At 35.6% G+C, this 19272-nt stretch overlaps 1 protein-coding gene across 1 annotated transcript in view; it reads left to right on the top strand.

Annotated features, from left to right (window-relative positions):
* The window catches only part of DPY19L1 (dpy-19 like C-mannosyltransferase 1), a 96324-nt gene that overhangs the window by 36975 nt on the left and 40077 nt on the right, over positions 1 to 19272 (top strand). Inside the window, exons 7-10 of the mRNA XM_061198665.1 lie at positions 697 to 754; positions 10789 to 10880; positions 14068 to 14167; positions 16361 to 16438. Of these exons, the coding sequence (XP_061054648.1) occupies positions 697 to 754; positions 10789 to 10880; positions 14068 to 14167; positions 16361 to 16438 (328 nt within the window). The remainder of the gene's footprint in view (positions 1 to 696; positions 755 to 10788; positions 10881 to 14067; positions 14168 to 16360; positions 16439 to 19272) is intronic.

Raw genomic sequence — 19272 nt, 5'->3', positions numbered from 1 at the left:
TGTTAGGACTGCCAAACTATACCATTGTGGTTTCTTAGCTAGAGTTATAAGCCAGATTCTCATATTTTGATATTTGTGTTGTATTTCCCAATTTTTGGAAAACAAATGAATGGTAAAACTTTATCTGTAAACTAGGTTTCCCAAGCATGTATAAAAGTAGCTTGGGTTTGGGAAATACTGAATTAATTAAATCTTTAATGTGCTAACATGCTTTGTGAATTTCCAAGAGCAGGAGACAGTGTGATGACTTCCAGCTTTCTGACCATTAAGCACTTTTCTGTACTTGCTCCCATCCCCTCTTCTGAATATATATTACATGCCAAGAAAAATACTTTGAGAAATGCTGAGGGACACAAATTAGTATGTGTAGTAAAGGATAAAAAAAAAAGAAGAAAAAGAAAGGTCAGGTTGCATGACGCACAGTAACATGACTATTAAGAATTTTTTATTTCTTGTCAGTTTGTGTTTTTCTGTACATTTTGAAGATGGAAAATGATTTTTTAAAAAATAAAACTTGTTTTGACTAATGTTACCTTAGAGAAAATAAGCTGTTTTGTAAATAAGTGTAGTAGAGTTCTAGTGTGGCTAAAACTTTTTGTAGTACTGGCAGATTATCATGCTCTGTTATTTCAGGGTTTTATTAGGATTGACCTGCCTTCTGTTATTCAAGTTACATTTTCTTATTCTCTTTTCCAGCGGCAGTCGATTAGGAGGCCTGGTCACAGTGTTGTGCTTCTTTTTCAATCATGGAGAGGTAGGTAGTCAACAAATATTTTCAAAATCTTTAGGGAATTTTACTTCTAGAAATATGAGTTTCTTCTTTAGGTAGTCAAGTATTTTTTAAAATTTTAGGAGATTTTACTAATAGAAATATAAATTTCTTCCTTAATTTCTTTTTTTTTAATAAGTTTTTTTATTTTTATTTATTTATTTTTATTTATTTATTTATGGCTGTGTTGGGTCTTCGTTTCTGTGCGAGGGCTTCCTCTAATTGCGGCAAGGGGGGGCCACTCTTCATCGCGGTGCGCGGGCCTCTCACTATCGCGGCCTCTCTTGTTGCGGAGCACAGGCTCCAGACGCGCAGGCTCAGTAATTGTGGCTCACAGGCCCAGTCGCTCCACGGCATGTGGGATCTTCCCAGACCAGGGCTCAAACCCGTGTCCCCTGCATTAGCAGGCAGATTCTCAACCACTGCGCCACCAGGAAAGCCCCAATTTCTTTAAATGTAATCTATAGTAGCATTCTTTAAATGTTTGATCTTATTTTGATTCATTTTTTTAAACACTAGCACTTATCTTTAGTTAACTTTTCATGACCATTATATCTTTTATGTGATACATCTCTTAGGGGCATGAAGAAATAGTGGGTCTGTGTTAATTCTATATATAATTTAACACTGTGTTTTAACTATGACGCAAATAAGCTATCCATGTATCCATTAACTTCCTGTGTTGGGGTAACTTTTTGATGTAGGAGCTATAGTGTATGTTTCTAGTTTAATGCATTTATATTAAACTTTAATATACTTTTGAGTATCCTTTGCAGCATATTTTATTGTATCTGTAAATTTTCACGTATCCAAGGGCTTTCCAAAGAGAACAGCATTGTAAAAAGCATAGACTCTGGATCCAGTTTACTGTGTTCAAATCCTGGCTCTGCCATTTAGTGACTGAGTGACCTAGGCAAGCCATTTAATCTCATCTTAGTTTCCTCTTTGTAAATGGGCATAATGATGTTATCCATTTCATGGGGTTATTGGGGAGATTAAATACATTCATATGTGTAATGTGCCTAGAACAATGTTTGACACACAGTTACTGCTAAGTAATTATTAGTTTGCGTAATTGTTTATATTATTAGTAGTAACTTATTTTAGATTAAATTTTAATGTAAGTTCAAGATGCCTGTGAAATCCTTCCACGAAATTAATTATAGTTGTAAATGAATTTCTAGTAATATATCTCTGTCCAGTTTTCTTTCATGGTAAGTTTTGTATGAAGGGAAAGAAAAGAAAGGTCAGGTTGCTTTGTGTGAAGTAACTCATTCCTTTTATGTGTTTCTACACTAAGTGTCTACAGCATTTGAATATGCACATGTTACACAGCTCTAAGAGTAGTCATGCAAAAACTTAACTGTAGACTCAAGGTTGAATTTTTTATTATTCAGTGAATTACTGATGGAAATTGAACTAACACATGCTTAGTATTTAGAATCACAGAAATTTAAAGCTTTATGGATTAGAGCATTTGACGAATGATTGCAATACGACATCAATTAATTGATTTGATCTGAATTTTGAGCAAAGAAAAAAAGAATTATTTGGCTCTTTTTGACTGTGGATGCTGCTCAGTGCCGTGGTTGGACCATAAACCATTTGGAAGCACAGATCTGTGAGAATGACCTAAGAAACAGGAAATAACTGCTTAACAATGGAAGAAAGGAACATTGAGTGTTCACAATGAGATGTTGAGAGGAAAGGGACTGTTGAAAATTTTGAAGCCAAGGCACAGTTTTAAATACTACTGTCTCTTAAGCAGAAATATTCTCAGTGTAAATTAGAGGTTCTTAATTCCTGATCTTACATTTTTCTAATAATTTTGATACTCATGTAGCATGAACATCATTCTTGACAAAGTCTTTTCAGTTTTTAACAATGAAATTCAGACAATTCAGTTCATTTTTCAGGTTGATAGTTTTTTCTTTTTTGATACTTTTCAGCTACTTGGTACACTGAAACATGCTTAGGGAACACTTTCCACTTAGGAAAAGGTAAACTAAATGAGATTAGAATTAGAATTGTGGTTTTGCTGAATTAGTCAAGTAGATAATTGTACTTATATCAGTAACTATAGCTTTAGAGTAGAAAAGTAACCATTTTGAGTAATGACATATTAAAATTTAGAACATAAACTGCAGTTTTGGGTAAAATAATCGTGAGAACTCAAGTAACTAAAAACTATTTTATTATAATTTTATATTTATTTTGGTTTTCAGATTGTATGATTTTCAGACCCTTGTTTTCTTCTGATTTTTAAAAATGTTGCCTAAAGTACATAGTTTTTATAAGAGGGGAAGCATCTACTCTGATAGTACCTATTCATGCATTTAGTGAACTTTTCCAGAGAATCAGTGTTTGCCTCACTGGAATTTCTAGCCAGTTTCTAATTGGTACCCTTCTTTCTTAGAAGAGTTATTTAAATCATGTGAGTGAGTGGTTTATGTGCCAAAAAATAGTTGTGAATTGTTACCTGCTTTTTTCTATTTCCATTATTTAGTTTGCTCTGTACTTGAGTCTAAGATAGTGTAAGATGTACTTCTTAAAATATTTTTTTCTCAGATGATTTTACAAGGGAAAATATTTGCTTTAATAAAAGAACTGCAAATTATGTAGTGTAAATGATTAATCAAATTATTTAAAACAGAAATTTAAAACCTTCAAATCTGAAAAATGTGAAAACACAATAAAGGAGCAATTAATTGCTCATAGTAATGATCAATAATATTGAGGTTATATATTTCATAATAAAAATTATGCAGATGTTTTCACTTATCAAGCTTTTTAATTAAATGTTGATTCTGTCCCTATTGAGAATTATTGCTAAGATGAAAGCTAACAATTTTGCTTAGCCTTTAAAGCATTTAAATGGGTGCATTAAAATAAAAAACTAAATGCAATATTTTTCTGCAGTTTTTGGCTATTAATTTCTTTTCCTTCCTCCCTCCCTCCCTTCTTCCCTTCCTTGCTTTCCTTTCTAATGATGGTAAGGTTTTGGCCAGGATATTTATTCTGAGTCTTCTGTTTATTCAACTCAATTAAAACAACATATACTGAGGTCCTACTGTATGTCAGGACTTGTAAATGCTGGGGATGTGTCAGTTAGTAAAACAAAGACCCCTGTCCTTGTGGATAATCATGTGAAGGTGGGACAATCTTCTGCTTAAGGTGGGGGAGTACTGGTTTATTTGGGGAGAAGCAAGGAGGCCATTGTGGAAGAGCAGAGAGTGGAAGGGATAAGGCCAGACAGTGAAAGACGGGAGGTGGCGTGTGGAAGGAGCCGATTCTGTAGTCTTGTCAGTCATTGTAAAGTTCATTTGGAGCACGTGGAAAGACCATGGAGGGTTACCTGCAGAAGAGGGACATGATTTAAATATTTTTTTTTTCTTTAATTTTAAATTTATTTATTTATTTATTTTTGGCTGTGTTGGGTCTTCGTTTCTGTGCGAGGGCTTTCTCTAGTTGTGGTGAGCAGGGGCCACTCTTCATCGCGGTGCGCGGGCCTCTCACTGTCGCGGCCTCTCTTGTTGCGGAGCACAGGCTCCAGACGCGCAGGCTCAGTAGTTGTAGCTCACGAGCCCAGTTGCTCCGCGGCATGTGGGATCTTCCCAGACCAGGGCTCGAACCCATGTCCCCTGCATTGGCAGGCAGATTGTCAACCACTGTGCCACCAGGGAAGCCCTGATTTAAATATTTTTTACATTAATTTGGACAATAGTGTAAGTGCAAGATATATTTATTCAGGCTATTGAGTGGTGTGCCTATTTGTGAAACTTACATTAACTCCAAAAGTCCAAAAACAGAGAGTGTGCTAGTCTTAGCTGGAAATGAATCTGTTGATGTAGATTTGAAAACTAACTTCTAATGTAGTAGAAAACTAGCCTGCAACATCTTTCGTGACCTGACCCTTTCTGCGTCTCACCACTCCAGGGCATTTTCTTTTTGCCTCAGTCCTGCTGTCCTTCCTTCCTCTAGTTCCCAGAAAGGACTGTTCCTTTTCCTTCCTCAGGGCCTTTGCACATGCTGTTTCCTAGCCCTGCATACTTCTCTCCCCCTGTACTCCTAATCTGTGCCTAGTTAACTCTTAGTCATCTTTAATAACTGGACATTTTAGTTTGGGTTTCAGTGGTGGTCTTCATTTCTTCCTGCAGATCTGGGTTTCCATCTGGTATAATTTCTCTTCAGTCTTAAGAACTTTATTTAGCATTGTGGTGAAGATCTGCTGCCCATAAGTTCTCTTAGCTTTTGCCTTTCTAAAAACATCCTTATTTTGCCTTCATTTTTTTAAAGTATATTTTTGCTGGATAAGAATTCTGGATTGAAAGCTTTATCTTTCAGCACTTTAAGTGTCATTCTTTTGTATTCTGGCTTCCATTGTTTCATAAGTCATCTGTCACTCTTATTATTGTTGTCCTGAATGTAATGTGTATCTTCTGTGGTGGTTTGAAGCTTTGGTTTTTTTTTTTTGGTCGTTGTTGTTTTTTAAATTAATTAATTAATTAATTTTATTTTTGGCTGCATTGGGTCTTTGTTGCTGCGTGCAGGCTTTCTCTCTCTAGTTGCCGTGAGCAGGGGGCTACTCTTCATTGTGGTGCACGGGCTTCTCATTGCGGTGGCTTCTCTTGTTGTGGAGCACGGGCTCCAGGTGCGCGGGCTTCAGTAGTTGTGGCTCGCGGGCTCTACAGCGCAGGCTCAGTAGTTGTGGCTCACAGGCTTAGTTGCTTCACGGCATGTGGGATCTTCACTGACTAGGGATCGAACCCGTGTCCCCTGCATTGGCAGGCAGATTCTTAACCACTGCGCCACCAGGGAAGTCCCTAAAGCTTTGTTTTTATATTTGATTTTTATTGGTTTGATGGTGATGAACTTAAATTTGGTCTTTTTTGTATGTATCCTGCTTAAGTTTCACTGAACATCTTTGTTCCATGGGTTTGTTTTTTTTTTTTAAATGAGTTTTTGGAAACCTTTTAGCAAATATCTTTTCTTCAAGTATTTTGTCTTCCCCGTTCTCCCTCTTATTGTCTTTGAGGATTCTAATTCCATGTATGTTCAACTTCTGATGTTATCCCACAGGTTTTTGATACTCTCTTCATCTTTTTTTTTTTAAACATTTTTTTCTCTTTGTCTCTATTTGGATATATTATTTTGCCATATCCCTGAGTTCATTGGTATTTTATTCTGATATTCAGTCTGCTTTAATGCTCATCCAGTGACTTGTTTATTTTAGATATTATAAATTTCAATTTTAGAATTTCATTGTTTTCCTGAGCTTCCATTTCTCTGTTGAAAATTCTTGTCTGTTTACCCATTCTGTGCATCTTTTTCTGTAAATTTTTAAACCTAATTATTATAGTTATTTAAAGTCCTTGTCTGCTAATTCCGACATTCACGTTATCTGTGGATTTAACTAGAATTTACCTTTTGATTGTGGGTTATATTTTTGTATTTTGCATGTCTTATAGATTTCTCTTTTATGCAAGACATTTTGTATAAAAGAATGATAAAGCCTGAACTAGATAATTGTTTTCGCTTGTTTTTTTCTCAGAGAGGGATTATCTTTTCCTGTGTCAGGCATGTAGGGTAAGGGCCTGAGCAATTTGATCCCACCATGAGTCTTGCTAAGCTGGGCAGGGCTGTGGTTTTAATTTGTTTTAGTTTACCTCCAGTTTCAAATGAATTAAGGAGATTTCTGCTCTGTGGCTCAATCTCCAGTTTCCCAGATGCTCAGCCCAGGGCATGATCTCTTTGATCTTACCAGCAATTGAACTTGGAGGGGGTGAAGTTTTAGCTTTTTAGTTTCAGTCCATCACTGGATTCGACTTCAGCAAGTTCCTGGAAGCTAAGCACTGTGTGAGATTGTGACTTCTCTCTGCTTCCTCCTTGTTCTTCACTGCTTCTTCACCCCAGTCTGAATATCCAATTAACTTAGTACTGTTTGTTGAAAAGACCATTCTTTTCCCATTGAATGGTAGTGGTGCTTTTGTCATTAATCAAGTAACTGTATATTTGTAGATTTGTTTTTAGACTCTCAAATCTGTTCCATTTTTCTATCTATCTTTAAGCCAGTATCACACTATCTTAAATATTGTAGTTTTAAAAGTTTGATGTCTGGTAGTAAAAAGTCTCCAACTCTGTTCTCTGGTGTTGCTTTAGCTAGTCCAGGTTTTTGTATTTCCATATAAATTTTAGAATCAGCTTTCCATGATTCCTCCTTCCCCCAATAGATTTACAACCTGCTAGGACTTTAGTTATGATTGCCTTGATTTCTAGATCAATTTAGGGAGAAGTGACATTCTAAATATATCAGATCTTCCCATCTATAAACATAGGTGTTCTTTCATTTATATCAATCTTCTTCAATTTCTTTCAGCAATGTTTTATGTCTTGCAAATTTTTTGTTAGATTAATTCCTAACAAATGTGTGTGTGTGTGTATTTTGGGGGGGGAGGGGTACTATTCTCTGCCCTTTTGATATGTCCTCAGTGTTCTTTCAACACTTACTTTCTTGCACAAAAAGGTGTTTCAAGATCACCTCATACTGTCTTGCCCCCAGATGTGGAATCAGCTATTTTCCAAGGAATCTTGGATCCTGTTAGTGGAAAATGGTAACTAGAGACCACAAGTGGGGTGCTTGATGTGCTTATTACTGCTTGGATGTAATCACTTTTAGCTCCTTTTAGCAAAAATCATTAATTCATACTGATTCCTCCAATAATTCTAATCTAGTAATCTAGTAGTATAAACCCTGCCTTCTCCCACTCCATATTTGTATCTCCTCCCTCCCCACAATCTAAATGTATTTGCTTACTTGCTTTATTCTATAATATACACAAAATAGTTTCAGAATTAATACACTATGATTACCAATAACAAACCTACTAAGTAAGGTTTAAGATTTCTTTGCTGTTCTTTTTTTTCCTAAGATTATATTCTACTAAGGGGGTACAGAGTTCAAAAGTAAAGCAGCTCAAAATATACCTAGATTATTTTTGCTTCTCTGTTATGTTACCATTTAATACAGTTAGAATCATTTGTTTCAGTTTATATTTATACTGCCTTTGTATCTTGACAAATACCTTCATACTGTATACAGAATTCTGATTATGTTGATAACCTTGAGAAGTTTAGTTTACAACCGCATGGTAAAGGTGATATTGATAACATCTTGTCAGCTTTTTATATTTTAAATAAGTAAGGAATGGTCAGGTTGCATCATTGCTATAAAGGATAGAGTCATGAAGATGTAATTTATTGCTTATCCAACAAAGCTGACTGATTTCACAGAAGTTCTGTGCAAACTTTATGGTGGGATATGGTGATATCCTAGAAGTTCAGAGACAAAAAAGGTAAATGTTTCTTTTCATAGAACCAGTAGAAATTCTTTATTAAGATGGTAAAGCTTAATAATAGCAATTATACATCACTGAAACATTAATTTTCGTGTGAGCCAAAATTGTATTACATATTCAAATTGTAACTGACTGGTTATTTGGGCAGCATGTCAGTACATGGTACAGAAAGAGACAAACTCCAAGAAAGCTACCTGACTTATTATCAAGGTGCAGTCCCGTCAGCCTCACATAGCCCATGCCAAGCTAAGGGTCTACCTAAACAATGGGACTGCTCTAAGTAACATCAGATAGAAGATGTTCAAATGATAGCTGTTGCACCTAGCATTATTATGGTTGACATCTGGATAGTTGAATCCTTAAACCTGCACCATTCTCAGAAGAAGAGTAGCCAAACCCATGGTGGTCAGAAATCTTTTTTGGAATCGCTTGTAAGTATAGTGTTCAAAGCAATATTATAGCTAACATAGCAGTGCAGCAGTCAGAGGTGGGATAATTTGTTTTAAACCCAAACATTATACCAACAAGTTACAATTGATCCTACAAAGGTTAACTCTAGTTAAAACTCTTGAACAAGCCTTAAACATGATCTGTTTGATACTAACTATAACTTGTAATTGACTAGTCAGTTCTATTCCTATTTTTAAATTGTGAAGAGAAATCAATTAGATTATGCTAGATTTCTAATAGTATAAGTAAACTATTTGAAAGTAGAGGTTGAAAAATGAAGCTGTTTATTGCTAAAATTCTTCATTTTTGTTTCTTGAGTACATGATTAAAAAATTCAGCCTTCACCAAGCAGAAAATAGATTAAAAGCCTGTTGTCATCAATATCTAGGCAGTGTTATGTTGCGGTATTATTCAGTGCTATGAAATGTGTGCTAAAAATTATTTAGTGGATGATGACAGTTAAAACAGTGTAAGATTTTTTATTGAGTTTACTTTCACAATTAAAGAATTTCTTATTCTTTGTCAGAGTATAGAATACATTTGTGTAACCCTTTTTGAAGCAGTTCACGTGTGTATATTTCCTCCTTTCATTCTTACATTTGAACCTATAAAGAGAACTATAGAGAGAACTATAGATTTTTATTTTCTATTTAAAATTATAGTTAAATAAAAAATATTTATTTGTTGAAACTTAAGGTATGATTAAAACAAATCTGTTTACTATTCTCATATTATATGGTGTCATCTGGAACAGCAATTATGTTAGTACCAGCTCTAGTAAAGCACCCTGTGTTATTGGAGAAACAATAAGAAGCACTTTCACATACATATGAATTCATTCACTCTTTTAACTTTTTAGAAGGAGAAAACCTTGCTCTTTGTTACTAATTTATAAGTGAGCCTTCTTATCCTTACTTTACAGAGGATGTAATCCAGTTTTAGCAAACTGTGACTCCTGCTATTAAGAGAAATGAATTTCTAAGAGATGACAACATAGTTGTATTTGGTAACAAAATAAATATGGGTGAACAGTCTGTATGAAGAAAGTTTTCAAATTGTGTATTACATAGTTTAAATATTTTCTTATTGGTTTTTGCGTAGAGATTGGTAGCCTTATAAATTTTAGTTGTATATCTCTACTGTCAATCATACTGAAATCTCTAGTTAATCTAATAAACTAACAGATTTTTAAATTTGCATTTCAGTAACAACAAATATACATTTTTAAAGACTTTTTCAATCTTTTCATATTCTCTTGTATGTACAGTTCATTTATAAATAGATATTTATGTTAATTTCATAGAGAATGGTGAGTTTTGGTTAAAAAAGAGGAATAAATTGGCTCAAACTTTCTATAGCAGTAGAAGAAATATCTAATAGTCTGAGGTAGAGCTAAAATAAAGGAAAGACTTATTTCCACTGTGGTCTTTGTAATACTATATAGTCTCTGAAGTAGCCCTGCTTGACGTGAAAGATGTAATGATTTCTTCTAATGTGACTAGCTTAGTAGTAGTAATATCAAATTGTTCACATTTAATCCAGTGCAGTTTTCTTTAAATTGAAAGATGGACTTATTAATATATTTAGTATATATGCAGAAACATGATGGAGTCTAAAACTGGGATACTGCATTATTTAATTAAGTCTAAAGTAAGCTTTTCAGAAAGGTTGATACTTAACTACTTTAGGACTTTTGTTATTTTATTTGATCCCCTGTGCCGCTTTTAAATATTTTGCAGCCCAGCGTGGCTTGGTCAAGGAAGAAGTAAAAACAAAAATGGAGTGCTCCTTTTAAGCAGCATTGTCAATAAAAATACTAACAGTGATGACCACAGGGAGTTTTGAAATATTGGTTATGGATAGTTTTGCTGAAATTCATGTGAAACAAGACAAACTATAGTTCATTTTCAAAACCAATTCAAATGTAGTGTTTTTACTTTTGGCAGAACATTTCTTGCTGGTGCTTTCCCTGCTTTCCTTTTAGGCTACAGTTGAAGTTTTTTAGGACTTTGTTGTTGACAATTCATGATGTTACTGTTGCCCAAGATCTTATTCCATGTGTATCTTCCAGTTTTGCTGTTGGTAGAAAAGTTAGTAGCTTGTTTTCCAGCACACCATTAAGTTGTGGAAAAAACTTCATAGCAGCTTTCGCTTGGTATGTCTTACTCAAAAATTTTAGCAAAGATACCATACACTGTATGAATTTTTTTTCAGTGTACCCGTGTGATGTGGACACCTCCTCTCCGCGAAAGCTTCTCGTATCCATTCCTTGTACTTCAGATGTTGCTTGTGACTCATATTCTCAGGTAACTTTGTCTTATCTTTAGTAGTTGTTGTTTGTTTGTTTTGCATTGAATAACTTAAGCTAGAATTTTTTAAACTTCCAGTATAAAAAGTGTAATAAAATAATTAAGTTGATGCAGTTGCTAGGTTGAATTCATAAAGGGGTTTTAAGAGTATAACTTCAAAATATTTACTACCCAAAACATTTTCTTGATCTGCCTTTTAGTCTTCTTTCCTTTAATTAGTGGTCCACGGGTACTGCTCGAGGAGCAGCAAATCTGCTTCCACTTGTTCTGCCATCTCTACTTTCCCAAGCCATTTTCTGCCACCACAGCAGCCTCCCAAAAATAGAAAGAAGAGGGAAAGCTGGTGGCAGTAGGGTGTATCCCATAAGCTATAGCCCTTCAAAGCAAAGAACGGTTCATAGAATAGGTGTGGTCAGGTACATTAATACATGTAGTTCTTCTTTCTGTGTTTGTTTAGCATCCCTGAGAATTGGATAGTAGGGGTAGAAAGAAACCACCTGAGTAGACAAAGGTATGCTAGGATAATTCCTGCTAGAAACTCAGGATTGGATTGAGCCCCCCCGTGTTTCTCACTACAAGAGTTGGACCGAGAACAGTTCCCTCCCCTCTCTATTGACAGATATTGAATTTAGATTGATGCTGCCTTGTTTCAGAGGGTGAAGATAAAACAAAATGGGGTGTATGAAAGAACAGAACAAAGCATGATGAAAATCTGAAGATGACCCAGACTAAGAACTCCTTTCAGTGATCTGCAGAATTCAGGAGAACTGGTTGAAGTCTGTTACATCAAACCCTTTGAACGATCTATTTCCCGTGATGATCTCAACAGGAACAGAGCCATTACGTGGCTTTGTCTCTTATGTAGGGTTTTTAGACCAGTCTTTCACAGAGTGTGGGATGGGTGGCAGCTTTTGTATTAGCTTTTAAAGTCTCTGCAACTCTAGCCTGATTGCTGTCCCTTAAATTCCTCTTTTATTATGAAAATTAGAACTTCTTTAGCATCTTCAAATAAGATGAACTCTGAATTCATAACCTTTAGTTCTGGGGCACTTTGATAGAGGTTTCCTTCTCAAACACTTCAGGAGGAAGTGTTGTGCCGTATGAGTGTCTGATTCATCACTGCACATGCTGTGTTTCCACATCCGCGTTCTTGATCTTGGCTTTTTTCTCCAATACAGTGCAAACAGTGGACTGCCCATCAATCTCTACTTTCTGCTTTTCTTCTACCTCTGCTTCTGTCTTAAATCCAGTGATGGCAAACTTTTGATTCTTCTCATATTCCCTTGCTGATGTGCTGTGATCTGAGCAGCTGTGTACGGTGCCGCTCTACCTGCTAAATGTTGCTTCCTTTAATCCATCCCAAGGGGTGGACTGTAGAAGGTTCTGCTACTTTGCTATTGCTGCTCTAACAAATCACCACAAACAGATTTATCATGTTACATCTTACAGTTCTGTAACTCAGAAATCCTAAGATAGAGGTGTCGGCAGGGTTGCACTTCTTCTGGAGAGTCTAAGGAAGAACCAGTTTTCTTGCCTTTTTTAGCTTCTAGAGGACTGCTTGCATTCCTTGACCTGTGGCCCCCTCTATCTTCAAAGCTAGCAATGGTGGATTGAGTTCTTAGCAGTCATTTTACTCCAACCTTCTTCTTTGACTTTAAGGACCCTTGTGATTACATTGGGCCCACCTGGATAATCCAGGATAATCTCCCTATTTGAAGGTCAGCTGATTGGTAACCTTAATTCCCCTTTGCCATGTAGTGGGCCTCTTTGGAGGCTATTATTCTACTGACCACAGTGGAGCTACTCCAACTCCTGTTTCTTGGCTTCAGGGACTGCTTTCTGTTAGGTTCTTTTGTCTTGTTTGTCAGGTGCTTTTGTGGTAAGCTCTTTATGTTTTCTTTAGCCTCCTAATCATTGTCATTTCAGCCTCATCCACCTCCTCATTCTTGTCTTTACTTTTGGTTTTTATAAAAAAGTGTTAGGTAAGGGAATTTCCTTTCTTCAAGGGCTTTTATCATTCTCTTTGTTTTTCTCTAGTTGACATCTTCCTTCTGCTTTCTTGGCAACTGCAGTCCTTTTTGCTGGGGAAAAGCACATCCTCCTTTCCTAGAGTCGTGGTAAACTTCTTACCTTTCTTCTGAAGGATGACAGCCTAATTTCTAGTGGTCGTTTAAGTCTTCTGATATTTCATCTTTATTACTGAATTCTCTCTCTTTGGCAGAGCAGCCATTTCCTCTAGTTCTCAGATTGCACCTAGAGTTGACATCTCATGATGTGGGGCGGTGGAGAGGTGAATGCCTTGAGTGAGCCAGGAAGAAGCTGAGCAATGTTCATGTGGGCTGCAGGTACTAAGGATACTGTTATAAAGCTAGAATAGACTTTTCCTAATGCTAAACATCATTTACAAATAAGGTTAGAAAGATATTGTATCCTAACAAATAGGTTTTGTCCAATTTTGAATTTTAAGTATTTTTAGAAATTCAGTTTTGTATAAATCACCTAATACCAGCCACAGTGAAGATGTTAGGCACGTTGGGGGCTTCACACTGGCTCACTGATCTAGGAGAAAAGTACTTCTTACAACTAGCATGAGAGATAAAATCACCTCACCCTCCTAAAAATCCCTTGCATTACAAGTCAGGACCAAAGCGAAGCCTCTAAATGTGACTCCAGAAGGGCCCCTGCCATTGCCTCTTTTCTGTGTCCTACCTGTGCAGGACCCAACTTTTATCCCATATCCTCCACAAAACCTCCCTCAGCTGCTCAGCCTGTATCCTGAATACTTGCTTGCTTGTCTGCAGAATACTTAGCACTTAGAATCTGCTACTTCTGTGATTTTTTCATAGACATCATTTGTCTCTCCAAATGAATCTATTGAATGTAGCTTTAAATATGTTTGGTTATGAATTCACCAAAATATAGTTTGAAAAATCTCAATGGATACACTGACCTAGGTGCCCTCTCTCTCCTTGGAAAGCTTTGTTTTTTACAGTTATATTGGGGATTTACTTTTCATAGGAAATTGTTGTAATTTAGGGTCAGGAGGTATAATTTCTAATCCATTGGTTCATTTTATATCTGGTTTATGTTATAACCAGATCATGTTTAGAGATTCTAATTTGCAGTGGTCTGGAGCCATGCTAGAATATTTTCTGGTTAAACTTACTTATTTTATCTTTTTAAGGGCTACAAAACTTTATAGAGGAAGCTTGATTGCACTCTGCATTTCCAATGTATTCTTTATGCTTCCATGGCAGTTTGCTCAGTTTGTACTTCTTACTCAGGTAAGGTGCTTATATTTTTAAAATGAATTAAGCTTAGTGAGCTTGATTATGAGAACTCATTTGTCTAAAATTATAGAACTGAGATGTCATATGATTCCAAGTCCTAAAAAGTTTTTTTAGTCCATATTTTGAAAGAAATTTCGGGATAGGGAAATATATGATTTATTTATTTGCTTACTAGTAGAATGCATTTATTGAACTCAAGTTTATAAGAATGCTTATCTTTTTTCTTTAATATTAGTTTGCTTAAAAGAGAACTAGTGTTATAACATTAAGTATTTCTCTTAAGGAGACTGTAGTATTTATCTTAAGTAAAATTTTTGTGAATAATAGTGGACTTTCTTACACATAGGATAAATACACATAGGATAACATAGGAAAAATAGCTAAACAATTTATGTTTTATATAACTCCCTTACCAGCCTGTAATATATTTATCATCTTTCCACGTACTCTTGTCTGTCTCTTTCCCTTCAAATAGAGGTCTATAAACAAGGTTAAGGTCGCTTGTTGAGAGAGGGAGTAAAATGTGTGCTCATTTCTCCCTGCCACCACTGTTTCTACTTCTTTCTTATATTGGCCATATTCATATTCATATAAGCTGTATAAGAGTTGCTTTTTAATGTTCTTTGAGATGTCTTGCTTGAGAAATGAAGTCAGACCCGGATTTGAGTCCTAACTCTATTCACTGGCTGCTTGAGTTGGACAAACTGCATAACTTTTCTTAGTTTCAGTTTTCTCATTTATGAAGTAGAGAAAATGAAAGACCCTACTGTATTGGGTTGTGATTAGGATCAGATGGGGTCATGTATGTAAGAGTCTTAACACATTACCTGCTACTTAAGACATCAGGTTAGCTGCTTCTATCATTTTTTTTTTATGAGGCTCCATTTGTACTTCATTCTTTCTTTGATCTTATCTTTTAGACTCCTTTAGTCTTCTTTAGTTTGATGCATTTTAAATTTTTCTCATTTAAAATGTCCCTGAGGGTCACTCCTTAAGATTCTACCCTGTAGGCCTGCTGTGTATTGCTTAGCCCCTGGAGTGGAAAGGGAGAGTTCCTATCCTTTCACTTAGTGGAGATGGCCTGCTTTTTGTTTTTTGTTTTTGTTTTTTTGGTGGGGGAGGGGAGGAACTGGGGGGAGGTGCATGGAGTGAGGGTAGGCAGTGCTGTGCTCCTCTTTTGGGCTTACATTGAATAACAACACACTTCTCCACAGTTACTGTGTCATATCTGTCACCCTTCAGCAGTGCCATGTTCCCCATGGAGAAATCTGGGTCAAGGGAGACCTTGTTTTTCTTGCTACTGGGAAAATTTGTTGTAGGTTATTTGGAGACAAAAAACTTGATGAATGGAACTTAAGTTACATGTTTAAGTTTCAGCTGTTTTGCCATTTGTTTAAACCATATTTGTGTAGTAGGAGAAGCGTGGAATTTAATTTGAATTGCTTTTTCCATGAAGAAAGGTGGAGAGGCATTGTTTGACATAATACCTCTCTATACTTTACTGAGGTAAATTATTTAATCAATTAATTCATATAATCAATTAATGCATATAAATAACACCAGTACTCTTAGAATTCTTGGTAAATACATACACAGTTTTCTTCAAAACTGTTAAAAAAGTTAAAAATACCTTTGTAATGAAAGTACTTCTAGTTGGAAATTTGATAAATTTGATTATGCCCAACACTTGAATATTTGTATAAATGAAAGAGAACACTAATGGAGATACTCGTAAAGACTGATTAACAAGCAGAACTCAGTGTATTTTTACACACACACGCATTATATAATTATTTTTTAGTTTAATGTACCTTCCCCAATTATGTATTGTCACATGTTATAATTAAATTTTTATATTTTTTGATTGAGCAAGGCACTTTGTAATTGTACATGTTGGCAGTAGAGTCACTCTGACATTAAAAGGAGTATTGTTTGGATAATCCGTAAAGTAGATAATTTACATGGTTAATTGAGAGAGATGTGAATGGAAGAGAAAAATCAACCGATACGTGCTATATTAATATATTGACCATAATAAATAAATTAGCAGGTAAGAGGGAAACTAAAGAACTTACTTTCAATATAAATATAAATTTGAGGCAAAATAAAGATAATCTTTTCTTAATTTTTTAATCTATTCATTATATATAATTTTAATTTTTAATATAACTTCTTTTTAAATTTCAGATTGCATCGTTATTTGCAGTATATGTTGTGGGATACATTGATATATGCAAATTACGGAAGATCATTTATATGCACATGGTAATGGTTTTTAAATTTTTTTTTTTCCCATTTACCTGGACCTTAAAACAAACTCCTGATTAGTGTTTTATTTATTCATGGTTGCAACTAGTTTTGACATAATTCCATAACTAAACAAGTGTTATTCAAAAACTGTGATATAATTAACAGACCTTGTTTTAAATAGGCCACCCAGAAAATTTAATTATCTGATTTGAGTTTGTGCCCAACTTATACATTATTAGTAAAAGAGGTAATTCGTGAAAGAGAAACATGGAATGGTATATTATCCAGGAGCCTTCTGTTAAAATGAAGTGGAATATTCATTTATTGAGCACAAACTATCCAGGCATGTGGGACATATCAGTGAATAAAACTGCAAAGATCCCAGCGTATATGTGGATTACATGCTAAAAGAGTGGAGGAAGAAGACAGAGGATAAATAATAAACATAGTAAATGGGTAAATTATGTAGTATGTTAGAAGGTGGTAAGGGCTATGGAAAAGGACAAGTCATGGTACCCCAAGGAGGTCAGGCTGGCCAAGTGTCAAGGGATGGGAGATTGAAGTGTCACATGAGGAGGTCAGAGGAGGTCTTATTGAGAAGGGGGTAGTGGAGCAAAGATTGGAAGGAGGAGAGGGAGTCAGCTAAGTAGATGTCATGGAGAAGAATATTCTAGTTTGATGAAATAACCAGGGCAAAGGCCTTAAGGCTGGATGGTTGATTTTGATGAATATTGATTTTTAAAAACATTTGTCTTCTCTGTCATTAGTTCTTACAATTTTGATATTTTCTTTTTCCTATAATTTTAATGTAATTACAGCATGCTGTTGTTTTGTGCTGGTCTCAGCCTATCAATAACAATGTTGTGGTTGGACAGGCCCTTGTGGTTCTTATGATTGCAAGATGCCCTTCAGCAATAACTATCAGGAAACTTTGAAAAAAACCAAGGTTTATTACTTACAGGACCTGGAAATTACACAGCACACCTGGGACCACACAGTTAGGTCGTGGGGTGTGGGGGGAGGCATGGGAGAGTTAGGGAACAAGCATGCCCTGGAGTTCTGCCTTTATTGGGGTCCAGGATGGGGGCCTAGGATTTTGAGGGCTCATTTTTTTTTTTTTTTTTTTTTGGTGAATTTAAAACATACGAGTGGGAGTTTAAATCACAGGAAGAGAAAAAACTGGCCCAAAGGTCAGTTGTTGAAATTAACCAAGATCTCTAAAACAAAGGAGCCTCAGTGGGGGCAGGTGGCCTGACCCTTTATCTAGTCATGTGGCTGGCAATATGTTTATTCAAGAGATAGCCATGTTTGGAGTGCATCGCAATAAAAGCTTTAAGTCAGACACTTGTATTACGAAGAAGAAAAAATCCCCAACTGTCAGGGTTTATACTACAGCCATATATTTTTTTATTCTCTAATAATTGATACATATAAATAAGACATTTATAACATATAGAGAAGTTATGAACAGAGTTCTAAAATGAACAACCATGAGCCTACCCTCCAATTGAAAAATGGAACCGTCATTACTTTGAAGCCCTTGTGTGTCCTGAACACATCCCCTCACTTCTCTTGGAGATAACCACTATCCTGACTTTTAAAATTATAATTAACTTGCTTTCCTTTATGACTTTACCATCTACTTATTCCTAAATAATATATTTTTATTATTAAATATTAGTATTGTTTTTAAGGTTTGTAAAATGGTATCCTTTTTGTGAGACATATGTTTTCACTCAGATTTTTGAAATTTATATGCTGCTGGAGTTCAGACATTTTCTTTGCTTTATGTTTTCCATTGTATAAATAAAGCATGATATATTTATCCATATTCTTGTTGAAAGACATTTAGGTGTTTTCCTTTTATGTATAATGGTGTACATTCTTACACATACCTCCTGGGGAATATATATTGAGTTTCTCTAGGGTATTTACATAGTAGTAGAATTTTCAGGTGGTAAATTAAATACATGTTCAACTTCACAATTTAATGTTGCATTGTTTTTCAGAAATGATTAGACTACTTTGAACAGTAACGTATAACCATTTTTTTTTTTTTAATTTTTCATTTAATAAATTTTTTTTTTTTTTTAATTTTGGGTTTATTTATTTATTTATTTATGGCTGTGTTGGCTCTTCGTTTCTGTGCGAGGGCTTTCTCTAGTTGCGGGAAGTGGGGGCCACTCTTCATCGCGGTGCGCGGGCCTCTCATTATCGCGGCCTCTCTTGTTGCGGAGCACAGGCTCCAGACGCGCAGGCTCAGTAATTGTGGCTCATGGGCCTAGTTGCTCCGCGGCATGTGGGATCCTCCCGGACCAGGGCTCGAACCCGTGTCCCCTGCATTGGCAGGCAGATTCTCAACCACTTCGCCACCAGGGAAGCCCCGTATAACACTTCTTGTTATCCTGTATCTTTTTTTATTTTGTCAATTTGGAGAGTATAAAATGGTATCTTATGGCCTTTATTTACATTTTCTCTGGTTTTCAATAAAGTTGAACATCTTTTCATATGTTTATGGGCCCTTTGTGTTTCCTTTTTTGTGTCAGTCCTATTCAGATTTTTCATCAATTTTTCTCTTATGTCCAAGGAAAAAATGGCATCTGTTTTATTCACTGCAATGTAATCCACTATTTTCATTATTTGCTTTGATGCTTGAATTGTTCCCAATTTGGCCAGCTACTTCCTGCTGGCTTCTTTGTTCTTTTAATATGTCCTCATTATGCTTTCAACACTTTTTCAAAGAAATTAATAAAGGCTCAGCTTCATCAAATGCTTTTCTGCACCTGTCTAGATGATCCTCTGTATTTTTCCCTCTTTAATATGTTACTGTGGTGAATTATATTAATTGA

This window comes from Eubalaena glacialis, chromosome 8, assembly GCF_028564815.1.
Source record: "Eubalaena glacialis isolate mEubGla1 chromosome 8, mEubGla1.1.hap2.+ XY, whole genome shotgun sequence".
Classification (NCBI taxonomy): domain Eukaryota; kingdom Metazoa; phylum Chordata; class Mammalia; order Artiodactyla; family Balaenidae; genus Eubalaena; species Eubalaena glacialis.
The sequence above is the reverse complement of the archived record's forward strand: the minus strand, read 5'-3'. Positions and strand labels throughout refer to the sequence as shown.